General features: G+C 52.1%; 10 protein-coding genes across 10 annotated transcripts; 4 read left to right on the top strand and 6 right to left on the bottom strand.

Annotated features, from left to right (window-relative positions):
• Positions 1-13: 13 nt before the first annotated feature.
• On the top strand, positions 14-418 carry V8C40DRAFT_260588 (DNA-directed RNA polymerase core subunit RPB10; the record flags this gene model as incomplete). Its single annotated transcript, XM_083219160.1, has 4 exons — positions 14-49; positions 104-165; positions 218-304; positions 364-418. 4 exons carry the CDS (start codon positions 14-16, stop codon positions 416-418), a joined length of 240 nt encoding a protein of 79 aa, XP_083079270.1.
• Positions 419-1949: 1531 nt separating this feature from the next.
• V8C40DRAFT_12397 (uncharacterized protein) lies at positions 1950-3231 on the bottom strand. Its single transcript, XM_083210981.1, has one exon. The coding sequence runs from the start codon at positions 3096-3098 to the stop codon at positions 2319-2321; it is 780 nt and encodes a 259-aa protein (XP_083079269.1). The 5' UTR covers positions 3099-3231; the 3' UTR covers positions 1950-2318.
• Positions 3232-4915: 1684 nt separating this feature from the next.
• On the top strand, positions 4916-7902 carry V8C40DRAFT_12379 (uncharacterized protein). The gene is made up of 6 exons (XM_083210974.1): positions 4916-5346; positions 5404-5626; positions 5685-5783; positions 5842-6169; positions 6221-6611; positions 6669-7902. Exons 1-6 carry the CDS (start codon positions 5231-5233, stop codon positions 7714-7716), a joined length of 2205 nt encoding a protein of 734 aa, XP_083079268.1. The 5' UTR covers positions 4916-5230; the 3' UTR covers positions 7717-7902.
• Positions 7903-8589: 687 nt separating this feature from the next.
• Positions 8590-9962, bottom strand: V8C40DRAFT_279396 (uncharacterized protein; the record flags this gene model as incomplete). The annotated part of the gene is made up of 3 exons (XM_083221225.1): positions 8590-9367; positions 9436-9672; positions 9787-9962. The coding sequence occupies 3 exons, from the start codon at positions 9960-9962 to the stop codon at positions 8593-8595; spliced, it is 1188 nt and encodes a 395-aa protein (XP_083079267.1).
• Positions 9963-11017: 1055 nt separating this feature from the next.
• On the bottom strand, positions 11018-12550 carry V8C40DRAFT_230367 (putative methyltransferase-domain-containing protein). The gene is made up of 2 exons (XM_083212690.1): positions 11575-12550; positions 11018-11496 (listed from the first exon to the last, which is right to left on the bottom strand). The coding sequence occupies exons 1-2, from the start codon at positions 12319-12321 to the stop codon at positions 11191-11193; spliced, it is 1053 nt and encodes a 350-aa protein (XP_083079266.1). The 5' UTR covers positions 12322-12550; the 3' UTR covers positions 11018-11190.
• Positions 12551-13449: 899 nt separating this feature from the next.
• Positions 13450-16533, bottom strand: V8C40DRAFT_230364 (uncharacterized protein). Its single transcript, XM_083212689.1, has 3 exons — positions 15767-16533; positions 15449-15687; positions 13450-15395 (listed from the first exon to the last, which is right to left on the bottom strand). The coding sequence occupies exons 1-3, from the start codon at positions 15935-15937 to the stop codon at positions 13922-13924; spliced, it is 1884 nt and encodes a 627-aa protein (XP_083079265.1). The 5' UTR covers positions 15938-16533; the 3' UTR covers positions 13450-13921.
• Positions 16534-18686: 2153 nt separating this feature from the next.
• On the top strand, positions 18687-19080 carry V8C40DRAFT_230362 (uncharacterized protein). The gene has a single exon (XM_083212688.1). It carries the CDS (start codon positions 18769-18771, stop codon positions 18979-18981), a length of 213 nt encoding a protein of 70 aa, XP_083079264.1. The 5' UTR covers positions 18687-18768; the 3' UTR covers positions 18982-19080.
• Positions 19081-19192: 112 nt separating this feature from the next.
• On the bottom strand, positions 19193-20258 carry V8C40DRAFT_12315 (uncharacterized protein). The gene has a single exon (XM_083210957.1). It carries the CDS (start codon positions 20044-20046, stop codon positions 19405-19407), a length of 642 nt encoding a protein of 213 aa, XP_083079263.1. The 5' UTR covers positions 20047-20258; the 3' UTR covers positions 19193-19404.
• Positions 20259-20800: 542 nt separating this feature from the next.
• On the bottom strand, positions 20801-22366 carry V8C40DRAFT_230356 (uncharacterized protein). The gene is made up of 2 exons (XM_083212687.1): positions 21235-22366; positions 20801-20904 (listed from the first exon to the last, which is right to left on the bottom strand). The coding sequence occupies exon 1, from the start codon at positions 22277-22279 to the stop codon at positions 21530-21532; it is 750 nt and encodes a 249-aa protein (XP_083079262.1). The 5' UTR covers positions 22280-22366; the 3' UTR covers positions 20801-20904; positions 21235-21529.
• A 10-nt stretch (positions 22367-22376) lies between these two features.
• Positions 22377-22897, top strand: V8C40DRAFT_230355 (uncharacterized protein). The gene has a single exon (XM_083212686.1). It carries the CDS (start codon positions 22612-22614, stop codon positions 22888-22890), a length of 279 nt encoding a protein of 92 aa, XP_083079261.1. The 5' UTR covers positions 22377-22611; the 3' UTR covers positions 22891-22897.
• The last annotated feature ends 14 nt before the right edge of the window (positions 22898-22911 follow it).

The following is a 22911-nucleotide window of genomic DNA, read 5'->3' as shown; positions in this document are numbered from 1 at the left end:
TCACATCGCCAAGATGATTATCCCCATCCGCTGCTTCTCTTGTGGAAAGGTAGGCATCTTGATTTTGTCCCTGAGAAATCAAGAAGATGACTAATGACAATAGGTCACTGGTGACCTCTGGGAGCGCTATCTCCAGCTGATCGCGGATCCGCGCAAGACCGATGGGTATGCAGCCCTTTCACCTTTGAAACAGAGCTCGAGGCTGACTTTAGGAAAGCGATGCCATGGACGAGCTAGGCCTTAAGCGCTACTGCTGCCGACGAATGATCATGACACACGTCGACCTCATCGAGAAGCTTCTCAAGTACGACTCTTACGACATCCCAAGGCACCCCTGACTCCGATTGCTAATCAACCTCCTAGGTACACTCCCGATGGACGAAATGAGAAGAAGCAGAGATTGAACGAGTCGGCATAGTTTTTTTTGGGGCGAAGAGAAAGATGCAATGCACAGTTTGGCGTTTTTGGATCCTGTTATTACCTATATTGTGACTTGGCGCAAGGAAGAATAAAAAATCAGATCGCAACGATGACGGCAAAGCCGCAGGCAACTCCGTAACAATGGAACGATGATTTTTCTGCTACACGACTCTGCAAAACAAGAAAACTACCGCTGCTTATCGTGATGGATTCTTTTTCTCTACGAACGAGAGGGGGTGCATTTGTGGCAAGTTTTGGGTTACTATGGTGGACCTTACAGATTGCCTCGGTCACGCTTTGATGCCCACGCCCCATTGAGGCTCACTTTATGTGTCGGTTGGACGGCGTAAACTGAACATCCAACAAAGAGTGATTGCCGCCTCTCTCAACAAGCTTGTACGTGCTGTACTGCGAGTAAGAAACCTGGACTTGCAAGACAATTCACCGCTTCTTACCGCCCCAAGGATCTACAGAGTAGCCTTTTAAGGCATGTGTGTTGGTCAGCTTCACAATGCGCAGTAATGGAGATCAGAAAAAGCGCCTACCAATCGCCAACACAAGCCCACTAACAGGAGCGCGACCCAGGTCGATGGGGCGATTACGGATTGCCTCGGGAAAATGTCAAATAAGACCACCATATGATTCCAATATTGAGTTGTAAAGCGCCCAAAATCACTTGCGCTTGAATCCCATCTGGTGAGTCGGTATTTTGCAGGGATACAGCACGGGGAAGTCAATAAGACTTCCAAGAAAAACTAACCAAAGCCTGCTATCTAGCATGCCATATCTCAGATTTAGTAGTATTATTCAATGACAATGCTCAGAAGTAGAAATGAGAAGGATATAGCTATAGCAGCAGACACCAAAAGATATATAGCAACAATAGCAGATATTAGAAAAAATATTGCGATAACAGCATATACTAGAAAAACGTATGCCGGCTCATATTTCCTCAGGATGCCTAGAGGCTACTTTCCATGAAAAAAGATATAAAGTCCATGACTTATTTTCCAGTAGATTAGCCTAGCGACCTCCGGTGAGGATTACGGACTAGCAGTCACTGGTCAGCATTCTTGTTCTTCACCTGAAATCAGATGTTCGTGTGTATGCCAAGGCTTCCACGATAGCCGCAGCATAAATCAGCAAGTTTTTTGTTAGCCAAGTTCGTGGCTGCACAAATCAACGGTGAGCAGCTACATTAGAAGCAATAATACCTCGACCCAACACACCAATAGATGGCGAGTGAGCTAGTGCAAGCGAAGGACGAATTGTCGTATCGAAAGATGAAGGTTGCGCCCAACAGCAGGAAGGGCGTTTATGCGCAGGGCTAGATAGGTGCAAACGAACCTGTACGAATGCGTAATGGCAGCCACCAACACCGCAGCAATGTTGCCAGCAATCAGCTTAGCCAAGGTACGATATAATCGAAGACTAGTTAAAAGCCGTCTATGAGATTCATGCGCACCTGATGCGATCCATAAAGTTGACTATCACCACTCTACATCTAGGGTATGAGACGCTCTAATCTCTAATAGAGGCGATTGCTCTTTGTCAGTCCAGAACAGATAGATTCACACAGACATCTGATTGCAAGCTGAGTGCCAGCCTTCCAATAGACAAAAGAAGCATCTCGCCAGAACAAGTAACTGTTGGCGGAGGCGTGAGGTTTCAGATTCAGGACGACGACTGCGCTCTGGAGTGGACCTTTGTGAGTGTATGCGTGTGCGTGTGCGTATGCATGCAGTAAGTAGAGCTCCGTATGTAAGTAGCAGTGAATGTGATTGACTAACCACTTGGCACGACTGACTGACTACAACAGCCCGGCCTTGTGGAAATGGTCAATTGCCACAACAAAGAGACGTGTCACACGAGACTGTATGTACAGTAGCAAGAGTCGACTAAAATCCTACGCCGGAGCCAAGCACGAGGCCGGTGTGACTTGGCGGTGCTGTCGAGAGCTTCTGCAGCACATCCGGCTTATTCCCCCCTTTCTCTACTTGCATGGTCTCGCACAGGCACGCACAGCAGAGATGGATGGATGGATGGAGGCTCTGTAGCTTACTCTGCTGCTGTAAAGTAATACAAGTCGGGCATATTTTGAATCCTACTCGTGCTCCGTACGGCATGCAAGAAGAACAACATGGCCGTATAACACACGCAACAACACCAAAAACACCAACCTCGCCCACGCTAACTGCAACGCTTCGGGGAACAGAAAATCGGCGGCCCACAGACGGGTTGAGAACGAGTGGGCCTCGTCCGAGCCTAACCAGCTTCGTCTGAGCAGTAGCGCCGGGACCAGATCGTCGGGTCAAACGCTGCCAATCAGCTCGGGTTGACAAGTGTCTCTGGACGGAAGCGCAGGGGTCGAGGGGCATCGCGGACCACGAACCGAGCAGATTGGCGCTGTGACAGAGCGAATTGAGGCCTCTGGTTTGGCCCGCGGAGCATGTGCTTGATGTGCTGGCCGTCAGAAATGGAGCCCGGCCGGGCTGGTTGGCGGCACAGCGAGAGATGCATGTTGGGAGTAGAGCCAGAGTTGGGCAAATGGCTCCGTGTTTTTTTGTGTGGTGTTTTTTGCTTGCAACCAACAACATTTTTGTTCGGGTGCTTGAATGTACATACCGTACAGGGAAAAGGGCGAAGAGAATTTGTGACTCGACCCCAGCACGGCGCATTAGGACGCTGAGAGGGAAATTGGGGGGCGGTTTACATGCAGTCACTCATTGCCTTATGTGTGTGTGATATCGTGTAAGTGGGTGCATGCAAGAGGAAGGCATACGAGTACAGAGAGAAGCAATACCATCCCCGGTTCACTTTGCTTTTTCTTTTTTTTCTCTCTCTTCCAAGCACAGACACATAGACAGACAAATTCACAGACAATTGTGGTTCGTCAACACATCGTGACTCGGCAGGGGAAAGCATGTCATCCACCTGAAATTAAGCGCCGACGCCTGTCGACTCCATGCGGGCTCTATCCACTCCACGACCGATCATGTCTGTGAGTGGCCAGCCATGGAACCAAGCTCCTCTTCAAGAACTAGGTGCAGCAAAGCAGTTCCCCCGCCCCTCCAACAGCCAACCTGCTGTGTCGCATTGCCCAGGCAGGGCTTTTCAAGGCTGTCAATGCCAATTGTCGAGAGAGTGGGCATTGGTCTTGTAGGTTGGAGGTTGACGAGAAGGCCGAGGTATGAAGAATGGATGTCTATATGTCTTGAGGAGAAAGGAATAGACAGACACCTACATGTCATCATCATTCACTTGTCTAATACCATCAATGTGTGATAAACGGCAACTCATCTTTTCATACCAAGAATTGCCGGCTCGACATGTGGCTCCTCCCGGCGGCGTTCGTTCCTTCGTGTAATACCGTAGCTGATCCCATCTGCAGTCTTGCGCGAGACGCGGCTGTCCACGAGACAATTATGTACACATTGCCATGTCCTTTCTTCTTTCAGCAATATCCACCACTCCCCGGCTTCGCAAAGACGCGTTCCTCCAGGGATTCTGCGGGCTGATCTGGTCAATTGTCAGCGGCCAGGTAGGACCACGGCAGATTAAGCGACAGAGTGGCCGCTGCGGCTGGCGTCTGTTTATCCACATTGAAGCCTGAAGCCCAAGAAACGACGAGCCTCGTCATTTTTTTAACCGCGGGCTCGAGCTGCATACATTAATTAGCATTAGTTAGCTGGAAGGATCTTGAAGGCTGCCCCATTGCATGCACGTACTATTTGTTTAGTGCTCCATACGGGCAACGAGTGTGTGCGGCAATACAGTGAGTGAGGTGATCAATAATGCCGTGTCGTGTTGGTACTTGGCTAGCACCTCTAAGCTAGCAGTCATCACGGGTACTGCTTGGACAGGTAGCACCAGCGCCAGGCACAGGCTATGTGTGTTAGTACTTCCATGTGGTCTACCGGTACATCTTCTTCCTCTTCCTCTTCCTCCCACACCCAAAGCTAACCTCCCTCTGTCATTTGTTATTGATCCGTCGTCCTTCCCCAGAGCCTCGTGTGCGATTCGCCGGCCTGGAAGCACTTTGATCCCTCCACTCTCAGCCCGGCTAATGCTGAGGCTCTTTCTCTGTGTCTCTCTCACTCTCTCTCCCGGTCTCCCTCTCACTCCCTCCAATCGCCTGCTGACGGACTCCTTCGTCTCTTCTCGCCCACACACAATCATCGTACATACATAAACAACCTCTCGCAACTCTTTGCAACAGAAACCTCAACTTGCCGGATCTAGCCCGAGCTCCTCGCCCCCCGCTCAGCAAACTAGCACCCGCAGCTGATTAGGCGCGAGCTCCAGCAAGTGAATAACGTCTTCCTCCACAGCTGGCGGCGCTGCATGTCCTAAGCAAGGGTTGTCTCGACCCCTGGTCCATCTGCCTGGCCGCAGCGTCTCTTAAAGCAGCCAGCCCGCCATCCGTCCAGCGTGCCTGGAACTGCCTCGCCTGATCTACGACTGGGACGTTTCGAATCGCACAGCTTTGCTTCTATTCTGGAAGCACGCTGACCGTCAATCGAGGCCCGCGAACTGCGACCGCCTCTGCTAGTGCTTCGATCCTCCATTGCATCCAAATCGTGAGCGCTGCACCTTTGCCTCGCCACGGCCGCGCTTGAGACCCTCAAGGCTTTTCGTGGGGTAATCAGAAGCATTCTGCACCGTCAGCCGTCAAGCAGGGCTTTCTGAGCCTCTTGACTGCTGTGTAGAGCAGATCGCAAAGGAAGCAGAGCAGAGGTCTTGCATAAAGCAGCTCGACGTCGCGCCCTTTTGATCGCAGTCGGCTCTTGCGCATTGCATCGCATCTATCATGGCCCTCGAAGCGCCGCTACGATCATCCACTGGAAGCCTGCAGTTTCAATTCAATCAAGGAGACATGTCTGCGACGTCGGAATCAGATGGATTTAGGTCTCCGTTCAGAATCATGTGAGTCCAGGACGTTTGTGCACCAAAGCAAGTGCCCTATTGACCCGTCTACTCTAGGTCATCTCCTCCACCCGCCACAGATTCTTCCTCGCTTCGGCCTGACTCTTTGCATCATCGGCTATCATCCCATTCGATGAATTTGTTGAGTCCCAGTGATATTGTCGGGCCCTCACCTGTCACTTCCAACGGCACTGAAACCACCGAGATCGAGGACGATGTTGCCGACGATCTGGAGCTGGACCATCATCACCTAGCGGGGCCTCCTCCTCGTCAATCGGATGTAAGTAGCGGCTACCCAGTACCATCTTTGCATTCCGCCAGCATTAACACCAGTCTAGATGTTCACGCTTACCACCAGTCTCCCGGAAATTGTTCGTCAAGGCAACCCTGAGGAAGCCGTCTCCGTCATTCACGCTCCGGAAAGCTTTGCTAGTTGGGTGAGCATTACATGTGACAAAGTTGTTGTCGAATTGCAATGTAGCTAAATTTATGTAGGCATCCAGCGAGCCCTCCGCCATGTCAGTCACCTCAACGGAGAGATCGTCCCCCAAGGCCGATGGCGCCAGTCAACCATCATCCACCGGGACCTTCAATAGCGTTAGTCCAATCTCTACCAGCATGAAAAGATTTTCTGCAAAGATTTCAAATGCTAATAAAGGTAACTCTATAAAGCCTCCCAACCACCCTACTCGCCCTCCCATCTCCACCGATGTCAAGCCTGTGCGATACAGCTTAGACAGTGCCACACCACGAGCACAGGACTTGCAAGAAATGCTCATGGATGGAAGCCGATTGCGTTCTAGCAGCACCAGCAGTCTTGAGAGTTGGTTTTGTAAAGCCTCAACAGTATCGTATCGTCGCTAACCAAGCATAGAAATTGACGAGCAGACTGAGGCCGAGGGCGATGATGACGATGACGAACCCTTTCCTCACGTGCCTCAAGTAGCTGATGAGATTGGCGATCTACGAACTCTTCTTCACGAATCCTGGACATTGTGCAATACCCTGGCCAACCTGAGCTCAATGCATCGACCACGAGCTTTTAGGGATTCGGGAACCCCAGATGCTGTTGAAAGAGCCTGGAAAGCGTGCTGGAAGCTCTGCCACCGCCTCTACGACAACCAAGATGAAGACCCGGCGTACTTAAGGGTCAAGTTCAATCTAGACCTATGCCGAGATTTTTGCCAAGCCCTGTTCGATGTGCGCGAGAAGAAAGACGAGCTGGCAGACTCTGTTTTAAGAGTTAGCTTTGAGTTGAACAACCAGTGAGTATTGCCACAAACGCATCGCTTCTTTGTATAGTGTCTAATGCCTCCCCCTAGTCTATACAGTGCACAAGACAACCAGACTCTTCCAGAGCAATTCCGAGAACGAACTCTTGACTTTTATATCACGCTATGTCATCGCCTAATGAAACAGCGCGGTGAGCTCTTTGGCAAAACAGATCAACTTCTCGGAGCTTGCTGGGGCCTCGCCGAGATGCTCTTCAATTTGCGCCAAAACAGACTCGAGGGTAAACCAGCGGATGGCGAACTGCTTCTCTCTGCGGTTCAAGCATGTTGGGGTTTGGGCGATATATTCAAAGACAGCTGGGCAAAAGTGAACACAGACAGGTATACTCCTCGGCCGTCTACCCAGACGAGCTTCTTCTCTCTCGCCTCCGATCAAACTGGGCGTGAGAGCCGACAGTCAAATCGCTCATCGCGCCACTCGAAACAAGTGAGCATAAAGAGCACCCATCAGGAAGAGCGGCCACGAAAGCCTCCTCCAGTTCCCGAAACCCCAGTCACAGAATTTGAGGACACTCCAATCTCTCCAGAAAGCCGCTCTCCTCAGATGCCCAATCTCCTGGTGCTCGGCCCTTCCAGTGACGGCGGTCGAGGTGGCCGATGGTCCAGCAGTGCATCCAACCTGTCAAGCTATTCCCACAGCAGCAACAGGACCTCGAGCACCGCCACCACTACCACGGCAACCGAGGATCCCAACGTCACGCGTGCCAAGATTCTCGTTCTTCGAGCTGCTATGACTCTAGGCTTCGACCGTGACACCATCACCGACCCAAAGACAGCGCCTGTCCTGCTGCAAAAGTTTGTGCAGGGTCTCGATGCAGATGTGTTCGGCACTGGGCCAAGAGAGACTACTCTCCTCCAACAGTTTAAGAACTCCGTCCTGATGGACGCATTTATCCCCCGGAATCACTCGATTCCCTCTCGCGGCAAGCGAGTTCCAGCGGTGGATATGGCCAAGAGTATCCAAACATTGGCCAATAGCTCGCCGCGTTATGCCTACTTGCGCGATCTTTTTACATTCGTCTTCAAGTTCCCCATTGAGGACGTTGAAGCTCGACGACACACAAGTATCGCTGTATAAAGGCCCATTATACGTTCCCAGGTGCCCTCGCACCGAAAGAAGAAGAATAAACGAAAAAAATACGCGCGAAAGAAAGAAGAAACGAACAAATAAATAAGCGAAAGAAAGAAAAGTGAAACAACATGATCAAAGATTTAGCGACCATCTTTTCCTGTTTCCAGATACCCCTTTACACTATACTTTGAGTTGATCATGGCGCGTGGGGGAGGAGAAGGAAAAGGGGGATAGTTTTATGTACGCCGGAGAATACCGTTTATAGGAGGGGACATGAAATGAAGGGTAGAGCCGTGCAATCATTCGTTTGGATAATGAAGTTTGATGCCGATACGTCGCCGCAAGGCAAAAGGGTTAGAGGCTGTTTGAATTTTTCACATGTGGAGGCTATCTGTCAGTTTTTGTGATTTTAATACTAGTGTTAGGCATAGCGAGCGAAGTACAGTTGACTTGGATGCTATTTCATTGAATCTTTTGACTTTAGTTCCTTTAATTCAACAATTTGACATGGATGTCAATCTCCTGAAAAGAGTGCAGGGAAAAGTAGTGTGAAACGATCTACAGAGCATATCTCCAGCTACAGCGCCGACCATCGGCCCCCGAGACAACAAAACCAGGCTATAAGCTCAACGGGGGCTCCATTTCGTGTTTGATCATAGGGGAAGTCGAGTGGCCGGTACGATTATTGACTAAGAGCATTGGATCAATCGTCCCTGTGGTAGCGATATCAGGGTGATTGATGAATGACTGGCGTATGGCGTGGGAGTTGTCAGCCGTAAGACAGCTGTACTTGACATTTTGAAACATCGAATCGATGGACGGTGGTATGGAGTTGAATATCGAGCAATCGTAGGGCAAAGAGGCTGTCGTCTGAGCCCAGTCCTAGTGGTGCTCGTGGACATCCCCTGCAGCCAAGGTCAGGGGCTCGGCGGCGACGCCCTGGGCAGATGCTGGCTCGATGGGCATCTCTTGGAAGTTTGGGATCAGCTGAAGCGGCATTCCAGAAAGTGTATCTAGCGAAGGTTGTCCTCCCACTTCCGACGCGGTGAGACTGGGAAAGTCTGGGTTCTCAGGGGCTTCGAGGTGAAGGTAAACGTCCTGTTCTCTCTGCGACGGTTGATGGTACTGCTGCTCTTGGTAGGTATGATAGGGATACCGAGTGATGTTCGGTATAAGTGGCGAGAATGACGAGAATGAGGGAGGTTGGACCAGCTCCGGTTGATACTGGATTGTGGGTGTTTGGGGGAGCGTGTAAGTTTGCTCGGCTGGATGATGATACAACTGCTCCATCGTCAAAGTAGCATATGTCAAATCCGATGGATTCATGCTATGGCTGACATTCGTAAACACGGGAGAGTCGGTTCCCCAGGTAGTCAACGACACAGATGGTGTCCAACCAATGCTAGTACTGATGTCGTGACATTGCGAGAGCGTCTGCTGCCTCGCGCTACCATATGCTTCTGTATGTGGATATTGAGTATCATGATAGCCATGTCCCAAAGAAGTTGGTGGCGTAGAAGTCGAACTGATATGCGATGTAGATAGCTCAAGATCGAGGGCGTTCCATTGTTGTGGAGGCGTCTCATACTCAACGGTCTTTAACACCCGATCTCGTTGAAGCTGTGGTCGTTGTGGCCCGATGATTTTCTTGATGAACCTAGAATTTGATAGAGTTCCACGTTAGATATTGTCCTTTCAAGATGAAGGGGTTACTGTTCGTAATACCTTGACCGGCCGGAGCCCGAATCATCAACACCTCTCTTGCGCTTCGCCCGTATCATCGCCACTGCTTCATCCTTTGAATCATCTTGCCGCTTCCCTGTGTTTCTCGATGGTCTCTCCTCTCTCGGACCTCCTAAATCAATCTCATTGCCTTTCTCATTTTCGCCTTCCTGCTCACCCGGATCGCCAGGCTTGGGCGATGTGACTATTCTGGGAGCTCGAGTATTCACCAACGGGCTACTAAAACGCGGCAAAAGCATAATGTTAGCTACCGTTCTATCAATTTCATCGGCACCGGGGATCTCCCAATATCTCTAATATAGAGGTAAAAAGAAGAGAGGACAGAGCACATACTTAAACCTAGGGTCTTTACCGTATTTGTTCTTAATGTAACGAATCTGATTATGGTTCAAGCTGCGTCCAAACTTATCCTTGAAGTTCGTCTGGATGTATGACTGCTTCTTCTTGCCGACGACGGCAGAGAGAACCCAGTCAATCTCCTCGTCTAGATACTGCGCCGCACCGACCATGGCTGCTCTGTTTGTCTTGTTTGGCTCTCGCGATACGACGACGACGATGACAGGGATATCACAGGGCTTCCAAAGAAGAACTTCCTACCGTAGGTAGAGCTGGTGTCTTGAAATGTAAAGTCTGGTTTCCCAAAAGCTCGTATAAAAGCCTCTTCTTCAGCGTCTTGGCTCCTCAACGTCTTATAAGACCTCTTGTGTTTCTAAGCGCAGTGTGAAAACAGAAAAGCAACCGGCACTTTTCTGTTTGCTTTAGGCTCAAAACTGACTCACTCTCGAGGTACAGAAGGGGAAACCACCACTATCTGTAACGTTCTGTCCAGCAAACAGGGGTTAAAAAGAAAAGGGGAATCACATGGGAAAGTCACTTAGAGAGCTCAAATTCGAGCAAGAAAAGAAGGACAGGGAAATGAGGACAAACTTGGGCGTCCACGAAGATGAAGCCGGTGTCAATGCCGGCCTGATCCTCCAGGCCGGAAACGACACGGAGAGATACTCCGGGCTCCCGATCACGAGAACTTCCGACGTCGGCGCCTCTCCAAAAGAAAGAGGAGAAGGTGTTTCTCACACTTGTGAGAGCGCAAACGCTGCGTAGAGAAAATAGAATGATGAACTGTTTGAGAGTGCAAATACCGAAAGAGTGAAGCAACTTGAAGAGAATGTATCTAGGAGTAAAGGATGTCACGAAAAAGGGGGAAGTAAGAGGAGGAGGTTTCGTGAAGTAAATGCCCTCTTTCCAGGCCCGGATACAAAAGAACGGGCCGCGTTTCTGATTCAGGGACGGGAGTTGCCTCGTGGCTGATGCAGCCCTATCTATTGTGCTAGAGAACAATAAGAGAATCGATACGCGTTGCCTAATGATAGGTCAGTTTGGCGCATATAAGTGCTCTAGATGCAGTGAATCATCGTGCCAGTTTGGTAGACAGCAGGTCAGTTGCCTGGGGGAAACCAGCAAACGAGGTGGGTCGCGGTGAATATTTGGCTTTGCATCAAGCAGACTTACGGTGACGGGACATGGGACGAAAATCTTGGTGCTCGGCTTTTGCGTGCGTGGAGATGCATCACTAAGCTTCATACTACGTCTAAGTCTAGTGGAAGTGTCCATATGGATCTATGTATAAGAATCTAGCTTCTATATCCCATCTCCAGTCTCTAGTCTATGACCTCATTTGCTATTTCATTTGTCCAACGTCTATCGTCTATATCCCTCTACCTCATCGTGAATTATGGATTACGTCGTCAAAGGCGACCCCCCACGCGAAAAAATTCCCAGCCAGCACTTGACCTGACCCTCTTCCTCGTCCTCGCCCCAATCATCCTCACCAGCGAGCTCACTCTCTTCTTCGCAGAACAGCGGCGTCTCGAGATCCAGCATGGCCTGTTTGAAAGACTCCAAAAGAGTCCGCGTGATGTTGTCCCTCATAGGCACCATGACCACGGCCCTAGATTCCGAACCAAGAGCGAGATTCTGGCAGATTGCTGAAGAGAGAAGTGCCGGGTGATCATCGTCGTACAAGGGATCAGCAGCGAGAACGAGCTATTCATGCCGCAAATGACGTTAGCAACAGTGTTCTTATAAATCAGGTGGCATATAAGTGGTGAATCTTCAACTGACCTTGAACTGGAATGGTTCACCGAAGAGCTCTTGGTCAATCTCGTCTTCCTCCCCGCCCCAAGTAAGCGGCCCGACCGACATGGATCCCCCACGGGACTCAACCAAGCTCTTGTTCTTCTCCGTATTGTCCTTGAGGTTAGGAACAATGTTGGGCAAGTCGCTGAGAATGACATGCGTCTGCCAAAGAGCCGCAGCAGCAACACCCAGCAACCCAGTTCCCGATCCAAGTTCCAGAACCGTAGGAGGCGGCTGACCAAGAGTCTCATCAAAGAGCTTAAACAGCGACGTTGCAGCAAGCCGAGGCAAATGGCGCGACAGCACGTACGAAGAGCCCCAAGTCTTGAACCCAAGTGAGTCACCCGTCAGAGCCGGCTCCTTGATGATCAGTTCAAACGGCTCGCACGCAACTCCGTCTCCGTCAAACGGCCACCGCCTCGTGACTTCGCCCATGGCCGTCCTGCCGCATCTCTCAGACATTCGCTTGCTCGCCAGCTCCCAGAGCGCCTCCTGCTTGTCGTAGTCGTCGATCCATGCGAGGGGGCTCTTGATGACAGACGAGATGTAGCGTGTCACCTCAGCCTTGCGCTGGGTAGCGAGTGACTCTTGGTGCGCAATAATGTCCGACTGTTTCTGTCTGTGGTTCCACACGGGAGGGCTGAGTTCCAGGCTTTGGAGAATGGCAAAGAGCTCTTCGTAGCTCGGCCGCTGCCACATCTGCGGGAAATCCTCCACAGCGAGCGTCGCCATGTTTCAAATCTCGCAAACCCCAAAGTCGTAAAGGGAGAGAAAAAAAAATAAGCGATAAAGCTGTAAAAATGTCAAAGTGCGCCTCTAAATCGCCAAATAGATAAAGGAAAAAGAAAAGAAAAATCGGTCCTCTCAACAGAGAGCGGAAATCTAAGGAGCTATCATGATGAAAATATGTATCGTAGAATCCGTTTCAATATACAGCGATGACTTCCAACAGATGCTTTACAAGCACAGTAAAGATATAAAAAGAGAGTCCACATGCATGGATGTCACCCGCACAGGAAAAGAAAAAAAATCGGACCCTGACTAAGAAAAAGGGCGGTACAGATGGCAGGCACTCCATGGATGTGAATGGAAGGAAAGATACAAAAAGGTGGGGCGTTGCTACACCCCACGTGGGGATCCCTTTCAATTAAAAAAAGAAAAAAAAGTGAATTGCTAGCTTACGGCTATGGTAGATTTCTAATTAAACATCAATGAGGAAATACTTGATAGACCTACTATAAACTACTACAAGTATATCTGCCTAGTAGTAGATAATAAATAAAGATCTATCTAGTAGATGCAAGTATCCAAATCTACAGTCCCTTATTCTAGCCATCGCCCAGAAGCAAAGTAGACAAGAACTTGATAGAACCAAGAAAAAGATACAAGAGCAAACATCCAGGGTAGATTGCTCCCATACAACCGCTATCCTCAAACCCGTTACCCCAACACCCGCCGCAGCTTATCCAAGAAATCAAAGGGCCTTGCACGCAATGACAATCACACGGAATCTCCCGTAAACGCCAATCAAACGAAACCCCAGGCGTGAAACAAAAAAGAAAGCAATAGGAGTAAAATACAGTACGAGTAGTCTTGTTTCAACTTCAGCTGCAAGCGTTAGTTCGCTCCTTGACATTTTCGGCCCTCGGCTGCCCCGTAAAACCGGTAACACTACAGTAGCATCTGCTAGAATCTAGCATCTGTCTGGGCATTAGTGATCAACAAAGATCTTCATGCTGACACTGATCGTCTTCGCGCATGGCTTAGATCCCTCGCGCAGACCGCGGCAGCATCAATGACATCAACAATCGTCGTCACAGCACAGCCAGGCAACTTCACACAACCAACACGATGACTTCATTCTTGTTTGTTCAAAGACTTTTGTATCTTTTTTGTATCTACCAGTTGCTACATGCCTAGACTACTATACCTAGTCAGCACTAATTTTCGCCCCGTGTAGCAGGGCCCTGTGTTTGAAATATCAACTAAGCAATTCAGACAGATGTTCCTCTGCTGGTCTCTTTGCTCGAGACTCTAAATTCGAATGGTATCAGCCATATCCTGCGCCAGAGCGTGCCTATCCTAAAGGCTTTCGCTGCGAGATGCAAAATCCGTCGCCCAAATTCCTTGGGGTAAATGCAGAAAGCTCATTGTTTGCCGGAACGCCAAATGTAAAAAACAAGGAAAAGAAGAAAAAAGCAAAATTATCCAGTCCCTTTTTGGTCCTATTATCGAATCGTCATTTCAACTTGTAAATCGTAAACCTCCCCATATTGTGTTGATGTTTTGTGCTCTGTAATTTTCTTGGTTGTGGTGCTGTCATTGCCTAATCTCATGCAGGCGAGCACTCTCGGTAAATCTCCTTCTTCATGCTCTCAAGCCGACCTCTCATATCCAGCAGGTCGGCCAGCTTTTCGTGGGGAGGGTTGTCCAACGCTGAGATCTCGTGGTGCAATGCTTCGTATTGCTGGTAGTAGGCCTTGAATTTGTTGGCCTTGCGTAGGATCTCAATCGAGACGCTCTCCGCCGCTCGTCGCTTCGCCGCCGAAGGCTTGGACTCCATATCCGTCTTTCGCTTCAGCTTAGGTGGGGGTGGTGCGTTGTCCTCGAGGTCGGAGGCATTGGTAGGTGGTGAGGAAGCCAGAGGGGATGACTTGGTGGGCGAGGTATTCTTGCTCTTGAAGGATGATGATGCAACTGTGCCACGAGAGTTGACGCTGGCATCGGATGGGCGGTGCTTCAGTCGGGGTGCGGGCAGGGGCTGTCTCTGCTTGATGCGCTTCGACAGCGGCGTTCCAGAGCTAGAACTAGAGTCATCATCCTCACGAGGCCGCTTGACAGGTGCTGGGCGAGTCGGGGCCTTGATAGGTGGACGACCGGCGACAATGACTGTGTCCTTGACCTTGGGGGCCGCAGGCTTTGGCTTCGCCTTGACAGGAGGCGGCGGAGCTGGAGCCTCGTCGCCTGAGGTATCGGAGTTGACAATGATTTCCTGTGATAGTATACGCTTGTCGTTGCCTTTAGACCCAGCCTTGCTCTTGGTGGGAGAAGCCTTTGGGGCGGCGGGCTTCGCCTTGGGCTTGGAAACGCCCGCCTTGGAGGGTTGGAGCAGCCGTTTGACTTGCGACTCCTGGCTGCTGGCCTTCTTCGCCTTGGCAGGGAGAGGGTTGGATGATGACCGTACCATCTTCTCGCTATCCAAACCATCGCCAGAGGTGAAACCGTCGTCGGCTTTCTGCACCTTGATCTTGGGTGCCGGGGGAGGGGGCCCCTTTGCCAGGTTTGCCTGCAGCCGGCTCAAGCATTTTCCCTTGCCGCGCTCCTCCTTCGGAAGCAGCTTCTGCCACACAGCCTCGTAAGCCGATAGCCTCTGCTTGTCGAATTGGCGGATCGCGTTGTCAATAACAACTTGCCGCTCGTCCTGAGAGGCGTAATCGTAGCTCCAAGGGTCGAGCTCCTTCCAATACGTCTTGCGCATGGTCCATGTATCTGAGTCGGCGTTGTGTTCGGCAACCTTTTCGAGGGTCAATCGGAATTCGTGCTCCTTGCCGTCCCATTTCTTCTTCAGGTATTCCGTCGATCGGTCCTTGACGGCCAATTCGTGAACCAGAGTCACTCTCTGCTCCTTAGCACGTTCCATAGCTTGCTGGGATGCGGTGAGTGTCGGGTTCAGCGAAGGCGAGGTGATGCCATTGAGGCTGGGTGAGGTTGGCAAAGAGCCAGTCTTTGAGCCATAGTTGGAAATGGGCTTGGCCCTGGACTTTGCCGAGGCCTTGGACTCTGGCAAGTTTCCGACGACACGAGCCCTGATAAACGGTGTTAATACACAACACCACAGCGACATGCAAATAGCACAAACCTCTCTCGCGCTGCGTCATGTGCCGCCAAGCCATTTTGCAGAGCTTCAATATCAGAGTCCAGTCCAGGGGTGGACGACTTTCGGCGGTATGGCCTGGCAGGCTTCGCGAAGACGTTGGTTGTGTTGGGTATTCTCTCCGCCCGGCGTGTAGACTCGAAGGGGCGGGTGAGGTAGAGGTCGTAATCGGCGGAATCGTTGGGAGCGGCGATGCGGTGCGATTTGGAGCCGTATTGGATTGTCTAAAGGTCAGGCCCGGAGCAGTCAGCACACGAGGTTTCCCATACCCCCTATGGGCAGACTTGAAGGAGGCAGACTTACGGGAGTTTGGCCCAGCGAGAGGCGCAGGTCCTCGCCATTGCGAGAAGACTGGATTATTGAGTCGATCGTCGATCTGTCGAGCTGAACGTGGAAAGCCTGTGGCGGTAGGCCTGACTCGGAGCCAGAACCCGCCAGGAGCAGGCCGCTATCCGGGACTTTGAGAGAGTTCATGTTGGCAGCTGAGGATGTGGATGCGAGGTTGGTGTGATGCAGCTTCCCAGTGGCAGACAGACGAGCCAGAGAATTGCGGGAATTCGCAGGCAGCAGCCGGATACGGGAGGGCTTTGTTGTGGTCAAGACAAGAGGAAAGAAGGCGGTCTTGAGGGTATAAAGATGCCGAAGTTGAGTTTGGAGACGGGTGGAAGAAAAGACGCTTGTTTACTCAGACTCAACTGAAGAAAACAAACTCTATAAGCGGCAGGGAGGACGCCACATGATCGATTGAGAATTCGGCGGCGGCCAGAAAGTGAAGACGACCTGTTGAGCAAGTGAAGGTAAAGTGAAGTGAGAAAGGCTCAAGGACAAAGGGCGAGTCACATCCAGGCAGCGCGGTGGGCCTGCAATACGGGAAATGGGTAGATCCGGAACTGCGTGCAGCGTTCAAAAGGCCGGCCTGAACACCGCAGCAGGAGGCTTTGGTGGCACGCAATCGCAGAGGCAGAGGCACAGGCCGAGCAACGGGGAAGATGAGGTTGCGTGGGAGAGGGAAAAGAGTGCAATGATGCAGCTCCCGCGGTGGAGAGGCGTTGTGGAATAGCAACTGGAGAGGTCTACGGCAGGAGAAGAGGCAGAGGCAAGTTCCAGTTCCCAGTTGGGGGAGCGGAGACAATGGCGGCGAGCGGGAGAGTGGGAACAAGGCCCAGGGCGTGGCTGCTACCGCTGGACAGTGGACAGTACCACCAAAGCAGCGCATGCAGAGGGAGTGGACGCATCAGCTTGTACCCAGCCCGTACTGGCCGGACCTGCGAGTACCTGTGAGTGTACCTGTATGTGTACCTGTGCGTGTACCTGTGCGTGTACCTGTACGTGTGCGAGTACCTGTACTGCAGTACTTGCGTACATACATCCATACATGCGCGCTACTGCCTGTCCCTCGACGCTACAGACTCACGGCGGCGCACGCCTGGGCAGGGCAGCGACAGGGCATCGACAGGGCCCCGGACGGGTGGAGGCCAGCAGAGGAGGTACCCGGAGCTAGAGGCTCAGGTAGCGAGGTACGAGTACTTTGCTCAGCGCGCAGCCAACGTTCCAGCACGAGGCCCAAGGCTGGCAGAGGCTTTTCCAGCGCTGTTTAGCGATACCCAGCAGTCCCCAGAACCGCCCAGCGGCACTCAACCACTATTGGGCTGACCAACGAATTCCCAGCGTCCACTTCTGGCCGTGCTGGGGTTGACTGATTTCAACGGCCACTTCTGGACGTGCTGGGTCGACATTACGGGACCTCATCCGGTACCTAGGACGACAAACAGGCGGGCCAGGGCACCGCGGTACTCCGCCAGGCCAAGGAGCTCCCAGCCTAACGCCACCGGGCTTAGCCTTGCGGTACAAGGGCCAAGTACCTGTGAGGTCGGGTAACCTTCATTCCACCCGGCTCGGAGCCTTCTCCTGCTGGGCCAAAATAAGGCGCTGAGCGCAGTCTCTGTCTGCTGTGACACACACGCCGGACCAGCCAAGTTGCTTGCACATACCTGGAGGGTTGCTGTGCTGTACTCGTACTGCACATGTACACGTACCCAAGGCAGGCAAGGCATCAAAAAATGGTTGATCTGTGCAATTGGTGGTCCAGCTTGGTTTTAGTGTGGTTGAGTTTGACTTCACTTCAGATTGACCTCAGTTTGTCTTCATTGATTCAGGTCAGTTGAGTTCAGTTCAGCGCAGACCAGAGCAGCGCTGATTCACCCACTGCCCCCAGGTCTCGAGACCTTCCATTGCATTGATCTTTCTTCCCCCCTGCGTCTGGCCTCTTCAATCGCCTCCATGTCTGGTACTTTATGTTTCCTCACCCAAGGCATTGACCCATCTCATCTACGGAGCAGATGCAGTTGCCCCATATCAGATTTTGTCTGGACTTTTTTTCTGGTCCTTTTTTCTTCACCTCCTTTGCCTAAGCCCCCCCTTTTCTGCTCATCAATCAACAGCCCACTACCAACGAAGCAATGGATACAGTCAAGATGCGTGCGTGATTGTATGTCTATGTGCGGGACTGCTGTTCCTTCATCAGGCACAGCGGCGCACAGGCCCTAAACTCTAGAATGTGCTGTGGCTGCCCTTGTGCCCCTCGAAGGGAACATCTCTAGCAGAACGGATGTAGAACCGAACGTGGCCCTGTCCCTCTGGATTCTGGTGCTACTGTTATGTACGAGTACACTGCACTTTTGCGCCAGCATTTGCCAGCAAAGGGCCAATTCTCAGGCCACGCCCCCTCCCATTTCCTCTGGCAGCGGGCGGTCATGGCAAAAGGCCAAGCGAGTGCTGTCGATGTACGTGCATGCAGCCACAGTCGTACAAACACTAGCGAGCTCCTGATCCTAGCAAGTCGAGCAGACTGGAGTTGGCGAAGCAAAAGAGAAGAAAAGAAAAGAGTCAAGCCTTGCAGCGTCGTGCAGATACCTACAGAGTACATATGCCCTACGAAGCCTTGCGAGTCATCCGCGGGCATGATCCTGTACATGAAGCAGGTTGCTATCCGCATGACGAAGTGAGCGGTATGTATCTCCCCGGTACCACCCGGCCTAAGCTGTATGGGGATCACCGGAGCAGGGGAGCTAACCCAGCAAGACGGTAAAAGATTCAACGACAGCCATGACAGCATGGGAGCTTAGCACCGATGCCCGTACACACGCAAGTACTGCTTCACCCAGCAGATATAAAACGGCCGAATTCTTGGTTGATCCCGTGCTGATTGCATCTTGTCAATCCCTCTTGTCTGTTTCCATTAAGGGACCCTTTGTACTCTACGGCAGCAAATAGCGCCGCCGTCGTTCTCAGCGGACTGCAGTGTCATGTGGAACCGGGTGACTGCCACGCCGCCTTATTCGTCTGCGAGCGTCGCTTGGAATTTCCCTGACAGTCGCGCCTCCGTATTGGACAATCTGTGTAGCAGGACAATGTCCAATCAGCATCACACAGACGCCTTTTGGGCGAGCAGAGAGGGTGTGAGGTTGCGCTCTGCTGACAGCAGCCCTACGGCCGGTGATTGTTTCAGCAGCGTCTAAAGTACTGGGCAATTCCTTCGAGAAAGAAAAAAAGCTGGGGGCTGCGCGCGATACGACTGCACGTCCTTTAGCAGACCCAGCATAATCTCGACAAGAACACCCCAAGTTTATTTGTCAGACGGCCCAGAAAGAAAGCCAGAGAGGTACATGATGCAGCAGCGAGGTACTCCGTACAGCGTCCAGCGCCCGTAGCTTGGGAGGATGATCGTCAATGCACGTGTTTGCAGGGTAAGTTGGTCCGGCATGTAGCTGGAAATGAGGCTATTACAAGCCGCATCTTGACGTGTGTCGAAAGTACGGTACCCGGGTACGTACCGTTTCAACCCCCAAACCCGGGATTTCACTGAGAGGGAGCATCTTCGCTGCCCATTGCTCATCTTGTGCCCATTTGCATCTTAGGGCACCAACCTGATGTTTCCTCTCTCATGCATACGAGAATACCTGCAGACCAATGGCGGCGCCGCTTTGGGCTCGGTGAGTTCGAGCTGCGCTTCTCATCTCACGGGGGCCGGCGAGAAACTTGGTGGCACACGACACGAGCGCTGACATCACGCAGCGCACAGCTCTTGCGGGCACTCGACGTACCTGTACGTGTAGCTGTACGTGTAGCTGTACGTGTAGCTGTACGTGTACATGTACATTAGTAAGGATCCAATGGTACATGCAGAGCGCGTCACAGCCTCTCCGCCTCTCGCCTTGCCCGACAGGACAGGCAGCGTTGACGTTTTTTTTTTTCTTTTTTGTGAGCTGGCCTTGCAAGGCAAAATGCCCGCTGACGTCGCCGACGGGCATGTCTTGTATCGCCATTGCATGCACATGGACGTTGCACCGGCATGCGAACGTGAACGTTGACCACGCCAAGTTCGTGGCTGGTGGCCGCCTTTTTTTTGGGGATCCGGACATCGCTCGGTCACCGGCCGGCGCAAGGAGTGTGCAAAGACGCATTGGATGCTTTTTTGCGGGAGGCATCAGCCCATCCAGGCGCGAACTGGTTCCGGGCTTTGAGCTGCCTCTTCCTACTCGCCTTACTAACTGAAGTCGATGTTTGTATATACCTCTAGCCATGCATGTTTACTACTTCCTACCTCGGTACCGTGCCAATGTTACATGAAGGTCAAGCAGAAGAAGAAGCAGAAGAAGAAAAAAAATGGGCGTCGATATTAGTGGAGGGGGTGTGTGCGACATTCCCGCGATAGACTTGCATGGCCACCAGTCAGCTGTCGTTAGTAACGGCCTTTTCCCACGTTCATCACTCGTACCCCATGTCAAAGTCGCAGGTCGTCACGGCTTCGGTGCCCACGCCGGAAAGCAATCTTGCCGTCAGCTGGTAGAAGTGATGATGCATACGAGTACATTCCGCTGCCCGAGCTAGCAGTACAGTAGCAGCAAGCAGAGACAGCCAGAAGCAGCTTGAAGCAGCTTCAACGTTGCTCGACTTGCTGTTGCTGGTTGGCTCCTGAATCCTTCGGAGACGCTGCTGACGGGTTCCTAGCGACCGTGCTGGAGGCCCATCTTCAATCTCAGGTTAGCCTCTGAAACATTCCGTGCTCAAGTCAGCGGTGGCTAGCCCTGCGCTCTCTCTGCAGAGCTGCTTGTATTGCAGATAGACGGAGGGCATCATGGATCCCTCCCTTGTATCCCTAGCTGGCAGCAATCTGCGAGCAGCCAAGCAAGGCCTGGAGCTTTGGTACCGCACGCCGGCGCCAGTATTAGCCTGCTCCACCGGGGCTATTTATTTCAATATTGACATTTGATCACCGCAAGCCACCCGCGGACGACCAGACAGTCGGTTTGTTGGACGAGGGCCAAATGAGATTCTTTTCCATTTCGAGCCCGAGGAGAGCTCATTCGTTAGCATCGTGCTACTACACCCTGCATGCGCATACGAGATGAATGGGCACCCGGTCTGTCTGCACTCATACAGTAAGTACCCTCTGCTCAAAACAAGCGAGAAACAGACGCCTCTGTCGTCTCACTCGCTGCACCAGCGTCTTGGCCTGGGTAAAGCGGCTGGGTAATGCAATCCGGCGCAACGGCCTTTGCCATGTCTGGAACGCAATGCTACGCAAGTAGCAGTAATGCCTGCGTTTGGTGCAGGTCGTCGCTCGCCACCGCTGGCTGGCTGACGGCCGGCAGTGCCGCAGACACGTATAATGATCCCACTCCAATACGTACAGACAGTACTGGCACACCCCCAAGCCTGAACGAGAGACTTGGATCTGGGAGCGAGCAAATTGATCTGATGCTGGCTAGCACGTACTACTCGACTTGCTACCATGTCGATACGCCTCGCCTCGCCTTGCACGAACTATCTCATCGTAGGTCTGATCCGACATGGTGTGCTAACCTACCATGGCAACCGCGGCCATACATACAGCACATTAGGCTTGTGACGATGCAAGGGAGATGGCTCTGCCACGGTTGGCCATGTATCAACGTTAGCACGTTCTATGAGTGACGAGCATCTCCCTTGCCCGAGACACCTGGTTCGACACTGCCGTGAGGTACGCAGTCTGTTCCAGATTGATCTCCCGCGGCTACATAATCCCTAGCGAAGGCCCCCCCACCACTTGGCGCTGCTCACGGCCAATCCAATGAGGCAGCTCTCACGCTGAGGCATCTTGCACACACAAAAACCGGATGAATCATCTGACCAGTGCCACCGGAATGGGGGAGATGCAACAGTCGTGCGGCCAGAGGATAAAGTCCCAAAAGCAGTCTCTTTTTGTTGTTTGGAGGCTGGCTGGCCTGAGACGATCTGGCAGACCAACAACGAGACAAGGGCTTTGCCGGCGGTTAGACCCCAGTGATGAGATTCGCAAACAGGCGCGCGCCCGCTGGGAGACGGCCCCCAGCTGATTGACTGATACCTGGTAGTACATGGGAGGTTGGAGTATGGACAAAGTACCGTACCGGTACTCGGGGCTTGTAAGACGGCTCTCTGGAGGGGAAATACGAGCTGGCAAAACATTAAAAGGCAAGGCTCAGGGCGGGCTGTAAGCCGCAGCGCATTGGCTCTTTTTAAGTTGTCGGGGAGATAGAAGGCGACAGCCGTTCTGGGGACTACGACAGCAAAAGGAAGAGAAAGTAGTCCAAAGTCTGTTCCGCCAAGCACAAAGTCGACGGCCGTCGCCCCAAAGAATCTGGGTGTTGCTGCAACGGGATCATCCCAAGGCTGGACTCGCCAATCACCGCCGGCTTCCATGTGCGTGCGAGAATAGCAGGCCGCATGAGCGATGAATTGCTGGCACGTGCCGCTGTTTGTCCCGTCGCGGGGCCCAATCGCCAGCTTCCACATTTGGCGTTGCTTGCCGCTGACAGCGCATTTGGGAGGCCCTGCGGTTTGCCCGCATTTTTTGGGGGGCGTGTTTGTTGTTGTGCGCGAAGTATATAAAGGTGATTTGACAGACGGATCTCGAAGTGTGTGTGTGTTGAGGCCTGCAGAATCCCTTCCCGACCTTTTGGAAGCAAAACTGGGATGGTTCAAAAGAGATCAACCCAATCTAAGCAAACAAACATCAAACACCAGCCACATCAGACCAGGCCAAAGCATTGACCTTACCCAAGCCTCAGGTACTCCGTTCAATACAGTACAGTACCTGTACTCTTACTTCCAGGTTGCCAGGCTGGATGGGCAATGGCGGACAGGCCCGCTGCAAGTCATGCAAATCGGGCATGGCGTGGTGCGCCACACTCGCAAGCGTGCAGCAGCAAGGCAGGTACGACGACCCGGTACCTCTGCGCCCGATGGCCGGACTTTGTTTCGTACGAGTACGAGTACATTCAGGGAACAAAAGCGAAAGTCAGATTTGCTCCGATACGAGACGCTTCAACCGCAGAGTCTGGATGTACTTTATGATCTTTTCTCTTGGTGTATGCATGGATGCATCTTTGTGTGTAAGCTTGTAATGATGTGCTTTTTTTTTTGCC

This window comes from Trichoderma camerunense (genome assembly GCF_050948025.1).
Source record: "Trichoderma camerunense strain CBS 138272 chromosome Unknown V8C40scaffold_1, whole genome shotgun sequence".
NCBI classification, from domain to species: Eukaryota; Fungi; Ascomycota; class Sordariomycetes; order Hypocreales; family Hypocreaceae; genus Trichoderma; species Trichoderma camerunense.
The sequence above is the reverse complement of the archived record's forward strand: the minus strand, read 5'-3'. Positions and strand labels throughout refer to the sequence as shown.

What these genes read in the sequence shown, in the direction of transcription:
- V8C40DRAFT_230364 (XM_083212689.1), bottom strand. Translation starts at nt 15,937, where the DNA reads ATGAACTCTCTCAAAGTCCCGGATAGCGGCCTGCTCCTGGCGGGTTCT. An exon ending in TCTCGCTGGGCCAAACTCCC is followed by an intron (nt 15,688 to 15,766) that starts GTAAGTCTGCCT and finishes CCTGACCTTTAG; the next exon opens with ACAATCCAATACGGCTCCAA. An exon ending in CATGACGCAGCGCGAGAGAG is followed by an intron (nt 15,396 to 15,448) that starts GTTTGTGCTATT and finishes ACCGTTTATCAG; the next exon opens with GGCTCGTGTCGTCGGAAACT.
- V8C40DRAFT_12379 (XM_083210974.1), top strand. Translation starts at nt 5,231, where the DNA reads ATGGCCCTCGAAGCGCCGCTACGATCATCCACTGGAAGCCTGCAGTTT. An exon ending in CGGAAAGCTTTGCTAGTTGG is followed by an intron (nt 5,784 to 5,841) that starts GTGAGCATTACA and finishes AAATTTATGTAG; the next exon opens with GCATCCAGCGAGCCCTCCGC. An exon ending in CAGCACCAGCAGTCTTGAGA is followed by an intron (nt 6,170 to 6,220) that starts GTTGGTTTTGTA and finishes AACCAAGCATAG; the next exon opens with AAATTGACGAGCAGACTGAG.
- V8C40DRAFT_230362 (XM_083212688.1), top strand. Translation starts at nt 18,769, where the DNA reads ATGTGGAACCGGGTGACTGCCACGCCGCCTTATTCGTCTGCGAGCGTC.
- V8C40DRAFT_12315 (XM_083210957.1), bottom strand. Translation starts at nt 20,046, where the DNA reads ATGGCTAGAGGTATATACAAACATCGACTTCAGTTAGTAAGGCGAGTA.
- V8C40DRAFT_230356 (XM_083212687.1), bottom strand. Translation starts at nt 22,279, where the DNA reads ATGTGGAAGCTGGCGATTGGGCCCCGCGACGGGACAAACAGCGGCACG.
- V8C40DRAFT_230367 (XM_083212690.1), bottom strand. Translation starts at nt 12,321, where the DNA reads ATGGCGACGCTCGCTGTGGAGGATTTCCCGCAGATGTGGCAGCGGCCG. An exon ending in GTGAACCATTCCAGTTCAAG is followed by an intron (nt 11,497 to 11,574) that starts GTCAGTTGAAGA and finishes CGGCATGAATAG; the next exon opens with CTCGTTCTCGCTGCTGATCC.
- V8C40DRAFT_12397 (XM_083210981.1), bottom strand. Translation starts at nt 3,098, where the DNA reads ATGCGCCGTGCTGGGGTCGAGTCACAAATTCTCTTCGCCCTTTTCCCT.
- V8C40DRAFT_230355 (XM_083212686.1), top strand. Translation starts at nt 22,612, where the DNA reads ATGGGCAATGGCGGACAGGCCCGCTGCAAGTCATGCAAATCGGGCATG.